General features: G+C 46.5%; 1 protein-coding gene across 3 annotated transcripts in view; it reads right to left on the minus strand.

The window, feature by feature from the left end:
* Positions 1 to 7,262, minus strand: part of PIMREG (PICALM interacting mitotic regulator) — a 55,375-nt gene extending 48,113 nt beyond the window's left edge. For 2 of the 3 annotated variants that reach the window (XM_069761260.1, XM_069761262.1), the window contains exon 1: positions 7,106 to 7,262. In XM_069761260.1, the coding sequence (XP_069617361.1) occupies positions 7,106 to 7,182 (77 nt within the window). In that variant the 5' untranslated portion in view covers positions 7,183 to 7,262. Of the gene's footprint in view, positions 1 to 7,081 lie in introns of all 3 variants that reach the window. The other variant, XM_069761261.1, reaches the window with a different exon arrangement.
* Between the last annotated feature and the right edge of the window lie 2,543 nt (positions 7,263 to 9,805).

Here is a 9,805-nt window from a genome sequence, read left to right on the forward strand (position 1 = left end):
CCAAAGGAACTAATCTAGATGTGTGGTGAGGACTTTGAACCCCCAAGTGCTTCACAGAAGTTTATAACGCAGAGCCATGAAAATAAAAAAAATATATATATTTTCTCAAAAATGATCTTTTAGCCTGCAATTTTTTATTTTCCCAAGGGTAACAGGAGAAATTTGACCCCAAAAGTTGTTGTCCAGTTTCTCCTGAGTACGCTGATACCCCATATGTGGGGGTAAATCACTGTTTGGGCACATGCCGGGGCTCGGAAGTGAAGTAGTGACGTTTTGAAATGCAGACTTTGATGGAATGCTCTGTGGGCGTCACGTTGCGTTTGCAGAGCCCCTGATGTGGCTTAACAGTAGAAACCCCCCACAAGTGACCCCATTTTGGAAACTAGACCCCCAAAGGAACTTATCTAGATGTGTGGTGAGCACTTTGAACCCCCAAGTGCTTCATAGAAGTTTATAATTCAGAGCCGTGAAAATAATAAATACGTTTTCTTTCCTCAAAAATAATTATTTAGCCCAGAATTTTTTATTTTCCCAAGGGTTACAGAAGAAATTGGACCCCAAAAGTTGTCCAGTTTCTCCTGAGTACGCTGATACCCCATATGTGGGGGTAAACCACTGTTTGGGCACACGTCGGGGCTCAGAAGGGAAGTAGTGACTTTTGAAATGCAGACTTTGATGGAATGGTCTGCGGGCGTCATGTTGCGTTTGCAGAGCCCCTGATGTGCCTAAACAGTAGAAACCCCCACAAGTGACCCCATTTTAGAAACTAGACCCCCCAAGGAACTTATCTAGATATGTGGTGAGCACTTTGAACCCCCAAGTGCTTCACAGACGTTTACAACGCAGAGCCGTGAAAATAAAAAATCATTTTTCTTTCCTCAAAAATTATGTTTTAGCAAGCATTTTTTTAGATTCACAAGGGTAACAGGAGAAATTGGACCCCAGTAATTGTTGCGCAGTTTGTCCTGAGTATGCTGGTACCCCATATGTGGGGGTAAACCACTGTTTGGGCACACGTCAGGGCTCGGAAGTGAGGGAGCACCATTTGACTTTTTGAATACGAGATTGGCTGGAATCAATGGTGGCACCATGTTGCGTTTGGAGACCCCTGATGTGCCTAAACAGTGGTAACCCCTCAATTCTAACTCCAACACACCCCTAACCCTTATCCCAACTGTAGCCACAACCCTAATTCCAACCCTAACCACAACCCTAATTCCAACCCTAACCCTAAGGCTATGTGCCCACGTTGCGGATTCGTGTGAGATATTTCCGCACCATTTTTGAAAAATCCGCGGGTAAAAGGCACTGCGTTTTACCTGCGGATTTTCCGCGGATTTCCAGTGTTTTTTGTGCGGATTTCACCTGCGGATTCCTATTGAGGAACAGGTGTAAAACGCTGCGGAATCCGCACAAAGAATTGACATGCTGCGGAAAATACAACGCAGCGTTTCCGCGCGGTATTTTCCGCACCATGGGCACAGCGGATTTGGTTTTTCATATGTTTACATGGTACTGTAAACCTGATGGAACACTGCTGCGAATCCGCAGCGGCCAATCCACTGCGGATCCGCAGCCAAATCCGCACCGTGTGCACATAGCCTAATTCTAAAGGTATGTGCACACGCTGCGGAAAACGCTGCGGATCCGCAGCAGTTTCCCATGAGTTTACAGTTCAATGTAAACCTACGGGAAACAAAAATCGCTGTACACATGCTGCGGAAAAACTGCACGGAAACGCAGCGGTTTACATTCCGCAGCATGTCACTTCTTTGTGCGGATTCCGCAGCGGTTTTACAACTGCTCCAATAGAAAATCGCAGTTGTAAAACCGCAGTGAAATGCGCAGAAAAAAACGCGGTAAATCCGCCATAAATCCGCAGCGGTTTAGCACTGCGGATTTTTCAAATCCGCAGCGGAAAAATCCGCAGAGGACCAGAATACGTGTGCACATACCAAAACCCTAACCCTAGCCCTAGCCCTAACCCTACCCCTAACCCTACCCCTAACCCTATTCTAACATTAGTGGAAAAAAAAAATTTCTTTATTTTTTTATTGTCCCTACCTATGGGGGTGACAAAGGGGGGGTCATTTATTATTTTTTTTATTTTGATCACTGAGATATAATCTATCTCAGTGATCAAAATGCACTTTGGAACGAATCTGCCGGCCGGCAGATTCGGCGGGCGCACTGCGCATGCGCCCGCCATTTTGGAAGATGGCGGCGCCCAGGGAGAAGACGGACGGGACCCCGGCTGGATCGGTAAGTATGATGGGGTGGGGGGAGACCAAGGGGGGGGGGGGGGGGATCGGAGCACGGGGGAAGGAATCGGAGCGCGGGAGGGGTGGAACGGAGCACGGGGGGCTGGAATGGAGCACGGGGGGGGGGGTGGAACGGAGCACCGGGGGGGTGGATCGGAGTGCAGGGGGGGTGGATCGGAGTGCAGGGGGGTGATTGGAGCACGGGGGGAGCGGACAAGAGCACGGGGGGGGGAGCGGAGCCCTGTACTGAGGGAAGCCGGAGCAGTGTACCGGCCAGATCGGGGGGCTGGGTGGGCGATCGGTGGGGTGGGGTGGGGGCACATTAGTATTTCCAGCCATGGCCGATGATATTGCAGCATCGGCCATGGCTGGATTGTAATATTTCACCCGTTATAATGGGTGAAATATTACAAATCGCTGATTGGCTGTTGAAAGTGAAACTGCCAATCAGAGCGATCGTAGCCACGAGGGGGTGAAGCCACCCCCCCTGGGCTAAACTACCACTCCCCCTGTCCCTGCAGATCGGGTGAAATGGGAGTTAACCCTTTCACCCGATCTGCAGGGACGCGATCTTTCCATGACGCCACATAGGCGTCATGGGTCGGATTGGCACCGACTTTCATGACGCCTACGTGGCGTCATGGGTCGGGAAGGGGTTAAAGAGGACCCGTCACCTGGTCAAAAGCAGCCAGCTTTTGTTTTTTATGTTTCCGCTTCTCCCATTTTTTTTTAGTCCGTCACACAGTTCCAGAGATATGGGCCTTTTAATTTATATTTGCCTAGGAGTTGGATCTCACAGGCATTAATGCAGAGCATCTTGAAGACATGTCCCCAGAGACCCCTGTGAGCACCGTCCTTTTGTAAAGACAATATAATTCAGCACTAAAGGAAGGAAAAAAAAAAAAAAAAAACACACCGCACATCTTTGGAACCAAATGGTGAATTTAAGAATAAATGAAAACTCATGGTAGCAATAAAATGACAGCAAAAATTGGCCACTTTCGCCCTGATGTTAGGGCCTCTAGCCAACATGGTACACAAAATCGCCTTTTTTTCTGGATCTGCCATTGGGGATAAGTCAAGACGTCCCCAAACACATTACTACTGCTGAACAAGTCACAATAAGCGAGTATTGTGGGGCTGATAGATGCCATCTGAGAGGAGGGACATAGGGAAAGGAATTCCGAAAAAGGGAAGATCACAGCACATGATCCACGGCCAAGTGTAGAGGAAGAAAACACACAAGAAATGAGAATCTTATACTGTCCTCACAGGAAAGATCAGTTCTCTGCAGGGTGGATAAAAAATCAATGTTTTTTTTTTTAAAAATAAAAAAAAAAATAAAAAAAAAAAAAAAAAAAATCGGATTTTTTTTATTTAAATCGGATTTTTTTTAATAAATTGCTTTTTGAGGAAAATATTTTACCATCCAAAGGTTCTTCCATCATGAGATAAAGTTGAGTTGTTTAACTCAGTAGAATAAAGGCTGTATATGTGTAACATTCACAATGCCATGCTCTTCCAGAGGTTTCTGTAGGATTCGTGGGCAGTTTCTCTCCTATATTATCACAGACGCTCGCTTTACTTACGCAGTTCTCAAAACTGAATTTGACTCCGCAGAGGTCCCAGCCTCTTCTTCATGGCAAAAATGTTACAACATGAACAGAGTTGAGAAAAAGACCTTAATCCTATTGTTCTACAAACCTATTGAATACAGAATCAACCCCTTCAGTGCCAAGTCCAAGAAGTTAGACAATATGTTTCTGATTGATTGGAGTGGAATAGATCTACACAACACAAGAAGAATGTGAATCTAAGTGTGAGGAGGAGGAAGGGCAAGCAGACAAGAAAATGAAAGTGAAACTTTGAGCACAATACTGCAGCATAGCCACAGACAGACAAGTCTGGATCTGTTTGTGTGTACGATCTGAGGTTTATTACACTCTTTCCTTATAATGGCAGCAGGCCGTAAAAGAGACCCAGTTTGGGAATATTTTAATGAAGCTCCTTCGCCTATCGGTAAGGCAGGCATGCGTGCAAAATGCAAACGATGCAACAAAGAGATGCAAGGCCTGGTGGCGCGAATGAGGCAACATCATGAGAAGTGCGGTGATGAAGACTGGGTCTCTTTTACGGCCTGCTGCCATTATAAGGAAAGAATGTAATAAACCTCAGATCGTACACACAAACAGATCCAGCCTTGTCTGTCTGTGGCTATGCTGCAGTATTGTGCTCAAAGTTTCACTTTCATTTTCTTGTCTGCTTGCCCTTCCTCCTCCTCACACTTAGATTCACATTCTTCTTGTGTTGTGTAGATCTATTCCACTCCAAACAATCAGAAACATATTGTCTAACTTCTTGGACTTGGCACTGAAGGGGTTGATTCTGTATTCATAGGTTTGTAGAACAATAGGATTAAGGTCTTTTTCTCAACTCTGTTCATGTTGTAACATTTTTGCCGTGAAGAAGAGGCTGGGACCTCTGCGGAGTCAAATTCAGTTAGGGTACCGTCACACTATACGATTTACCTACGATCACGACCAGCGATATGACCTGGCCGTGATCGTAGGTAAATCGTAGTGTGGTCGCTGGGAGCTGTCACACAGACAGCTCTCCAGCGACCAAGATGCCGAGGTCCCTGGGTAGCCAGGGTAAACATCGGGTAACTAAGCGCAGGACCGCGCTTAGTTACCCGATGTTTACCCTGGTTACAAGCGTTAAACTAAAAAAAAACAAACAGCACATACTTACATTCTGGTGTCCGTCAGGTCCCTTGCAGTCTGGTTCCCGCACTCAGTGACTGCCGGCCGTAAAGTGAAAGTGAAAGCACAGCCGCTGTGCTCTGCTTTCACTTTACGGCCGGCAGTCACAGTGCGGGAAGCAGACGGCAAGGGACCTGACGGACACCAGAATGTAAGTATGTGCTGTTTGTTTTTTTTTAGTTTAACGCTTGTAACCAGGGTAAACATCGGGTAACTAAGCGCGGTCCTGCGCTTAGTTACCCGATGTTTACCCTGGTTACAAGCGAACGCATCGCTGGATCGCATCGCTAGATCGGTGTCACACACACCGATCTAGCGATGACAGCGGGAGATCCAGCGATGAAAGAAAGTTCTAAACGATCTGCTACGACGTACGATTCTCAGCAGGATCCCTGATCGCTGCTGCGTGTCAGACACAGCGATATCGTAACGATATCGCTGGAACGTCACGAATCGTACCGTCATAGCGATCGAAATGTTATAGTGTGACGGTACCCTTAGGTAGAAACTTTGATTTAAATCACTGATTTAAATCAAGCCTTACTGACTAGTGATTTAAATAGTGATTTAAATTAGTTAGATTTAAATCAAATCCACCCTGGTTCTCTGCACCCGATTCAGATAAGACGTATTAAGGAAAAGAGGCCAAAAATAATAACTATATATAACAAATTAAACAATATAATCAGCCAGTAGGAATGAAGGATTTCTGCTTTGAGGATTCCAGTTTCAACATCTATTTCTCCATCGGCTCAGAGAGGTACAATTATGGTCTGTGCACACGTTGCGGATTTTGCTGCGGATCCGCAGCGGTTTCGACGCTGCGGATTCGTAGCAGTTTTCCCTGAGTTTACAGTACCATGTAAACCTATGGAAAACAAAATCCGCAGAAATTGCGGAAAAAAATGTGTGGACACGCTGCGTTGTATGTTCTGCAGCATGCTCATTCTGTGTGCGGATTCCGCAGCAGTTTTCACCTGCTCCATAATAGGAATCCACAGGTGTAAAACCGCAGGTGGAATCCGCACAAAAACCGCATAAGAGCCGAGGTAAAACCCAGTGCTTTTTACCTGCGGATTTCTCAAAACAGGTGCGGAAAAATCCGCAGAGCTTCCAACTACGTGTGCGCATACCCTAAAGTGGGCTCTTACTCGCCCTCCCAGGGTTCACCGCTGCCCTTCCGTCGCTGCTCTGAGCTGTTGATCAGATGCAGCAGTGACGTCATATCTAGAGTGCTTGTAACCGCTGCAGCCAATCATTTCGCTCAGTGGTCTGCAGATGCAGACAGCTCAATCATTGGCTGTAGCGTTTCTGAGCCAGACATACCTGGCTTAGAGAAAATGTGGGCTGCACAACACAGGTCTGCTGTCAGGTCACTGTCACATCCAAAACGTTAACCCGCTTACACCGGCATGTATGGGACGCCGTCACTATAACAATTACACCTGTAGTGCAGCTTTTAGACGATTTAGTTGCCATAAAAAAAGTATTTTGTATGTAAACGAAGGGGCTTCGGTGCACCCCTGGTGTGGCCAAGAGCTCAGTGCGACATTATCCTCCTCCGTCCGCACACCATCGTATCTCGGATCACGGGCTCCTGTCTACAGCGCAGCAGCGAGCGACGGCGGCGACACAGGGTGACAGTGACTGCAGGTCCATACATGACAGGTCTCACTGGCTACTGAGCGCTGGCCACACCAGGGGGGCACTCATTTGCATACAAAAGCATTTTTGTTCTTATTTTTATAGAAATTAAGCCATTAATTCCACTACACTAGAAATATATACAGATAGTGCAGCTCAGGTCACTGAACGCGGGTACTGAGGAGGGAATGACGGTCTCCCATTCCTGCAGTGCGGACTGCACAGACACCGTGATGTTACTAGCCCCCTGCACACACGATGGCGGCGGACAATACAATGCACCGACTGTAACGAGCATCTCATATTGCAGGCAGCAGCAGCCGCTCTCCGTCCCCGCCGGACGCTGCACGGTGCGCTCTGGGTATTATTGAGCCCCGGGCGGAGAAGGCCCCGCTCACTGTCCGCCCCACTCACCCGCTCACTGTCCGCCCCACTCACCCGCTCACTGTCCGCCCCGCTCCGTGTGTGTTCGAATCCGGCGCCGCTCCCGCCCGCTCTCTCCCCTCCGCTCTCATTGGCTGTGGCGCGCAGCGCTGGAGTTGTAGGAATTAACTATCGCGCTGCTGTATCTGTCTGTGGCTGCTGCGGCGGGAGCGGCGGGGAGGCCGGGAGTTGTAGGGTTACACAGGACGTGGATTGGGCGGGAGATGGCGCCGTGTTGTGGGAGCGGGTGTGTCTGTCAGGGCGCCACATGCAGCTTATAATTCGTACATGGTGGCTCTGTACCGAGTCCTCCGTGAGGCGTCTTTCGGCCTCGTTCAGACGTCTGTGTTGCACATTGGCGCTTTATCATTTTTTTTCATGGACACATCACTACCCATTAGCTATGGTCGCTGCGTTGTACACTCCCGGCAAAGTCTATGAGCTTTCAGAACTCTGCACACACGGTGGTTTTGTTGTCCTCAGTACTCTGTACAGCCTCCTTTTGCGGCAATTGCAGCTGCAAGTTGCTTTGGATTAGTCTCTGAGCTTCCACATCTTGTCACTGGGATTTTTGCCCATTCCTCAAAGCAAAACTACTCCAGCTCCTTCAAGTTAGATGATTTTCATTGGTGAGCAGCAATGTACAAGTCTGACCTCAGATTCTCAATTGGATTATTAAGGGCTGGGCTTTGATTAGGCCACCCCAAGACATTTGCACATTTCCCTTTAAAGGGAAGGTGACACCAGTTTTCTTGTTTGTTTTTTTGTGAAATTTAGGCTAAGTTCACACTACGTTAGTGCAGTCCGTTCAACATATCCGTTAAACGGACTGCACTAACGCAAGTGCCGGCGCTTGCACAGCACTAGCGTACATGGAGCTTCTGCTAGCTCCATCTGCGCTAGCGGCGCGCTAGCAGTGACTGACTCGGAAACGCTGCAGGCGGCGTCTCGGGTCCGTCACTCAATGACGGCACATTGCTAGCGCGATGCGCTCGCCATTGCTTGTAATGGCGGCGTTAACGGACTACGTTTACACCGCGTTATGCCGCGGTGTAACGTAGTCCGTTAAACGGGTTCACACAACGCAGTGTGAACCCAGCCTAAGTTTAAAATATTAATTAACCCCTTTACCCCCAAGGGTGGTTTGCACGTTAACGACCGAGCCAATTTTTACAATTCTGACCACTGTCCCTTTATGAGGTTATAACTCCGAAACGCTTCAACGGATCCCAGTGATTCTGAGATTGTTTTCTTGTAACATATTGTACTTCATGATAGTGGTAAAATTTCTTCGCTATAACTTGCGTTTATTTGTGAAAAAAACGGAAATTTGGCGAAAATTTTGAAAATTTCGCAATTTTCCAACTTTGAATTTTTATTCTGTTAAACCAGAGAGTTAAGTGACACAATATAGTTAATAAATAACATTACCCACATGTCTACTTTACATCAGCACAATTTTGGAAACAAAATTTTTTTTTTCTAGGAAGTTACAAGGGTTAAAATTTGACCAGCAATTTCTCATTTTTACAACAAAATTTACAAAACCATTTTTTTTAGGGACCACCTCACATTTGAAGTCATTTTGAGGGGTCTATATGGCAGAAAATACCCAAAAGTGACACCATTCTAAAAACTGCACCCCTCAAGCTGCTCAAAACCACATTCAAGAAGTTTATTAACCCTTCAGGTGCTTCACAGCAGCAGAAGCAACATGGAAGGAAAAAATTAACATTTTACTTTTTAGTCACAAAAATGTTCTTTCAGCAATAATTTTTTTAATTTCCCAAGGGTAAAAAGAGAAAATGGACCTCAAGAGTTGTTGTCCAATTTGTCCTGAATACGCTGATACCCCACATGTGAGGGGGAACCACTTTTTGGGCGCATGGCAGGGCTTAGAAGGAAAGGAGTGCCGTTTGACATTTTCAAGCTAAAATTGGCTGGAATTGAGATCGGACGCCATGTCGCGTTTGTAGAGCCCAAGAGTAAAGATAGAAAGGGGCGCACCAATATATAATGTCACAGTCACCATCAAGGGGTGCAATACTTAGTCTATAAATAGAACAGGACAAACGAAAAGAGAAAGGGTAGACTAAAAATAGTATGCACAACCCAAAATATAGAGACAATCGGTAGTACTATAAAGCAAAACACCTTTATTAAACACCTCAAAAAACATGTTAAAAACATTTAAAAACAAATGTACAAATCCCTATACCCATCATATCCCATAATAAATGACAATCCCATAATACAATAGGAAAACAGTAATATCCTACCCTAGATGCACCTAGTCACATATGCTCTCCTGCAAAAATGTGCCTATACAGGCCGCAAAGGACTCGACCACAATATGTCAGTATCCACTGCTAATAACCAAAAAATGAAACATCCATGCAATACATGGTCCTGAGATTGGAATGTGATAGCATGCTATATAACAGCTGTGGATACAACCTGTCCTGCGTCAATTCTGGTATATGGAGATGCAGCAATGTCAAAGGGCACAGAGCACCACAAGGGTTAAATCCACATAGAGCCAGGGAACATAACAGCCCCAAAATGGCCCTGAGGTAGGAGAAGGATAAGGTGGGAGCGCACCCCACGCGTATCGCTGCCTCCGCAGCTTCGTCAGGGGAAGTGAAACTAAAGGTGCAACAGTGTGTGCTTAAATAATAAATCCAATAAGGTAAATTGCATACCGGTGTGGGAGAG

The sequence above is a fragment of the Ranitomeya imitator genome, chromosome 3 (genome assembly GCF_032444005.1).
Source record: "Ranitomeya imitator isolate aRanImi1 chromosome 3, aRanImi1.pri, whole genome shotgun sequence".
NCBI lineage: Eukaryota > Metazoa > Chordata > Amphibia > Anura > Dendrobatidae > Ranitomeya > Ranitomeya imitator.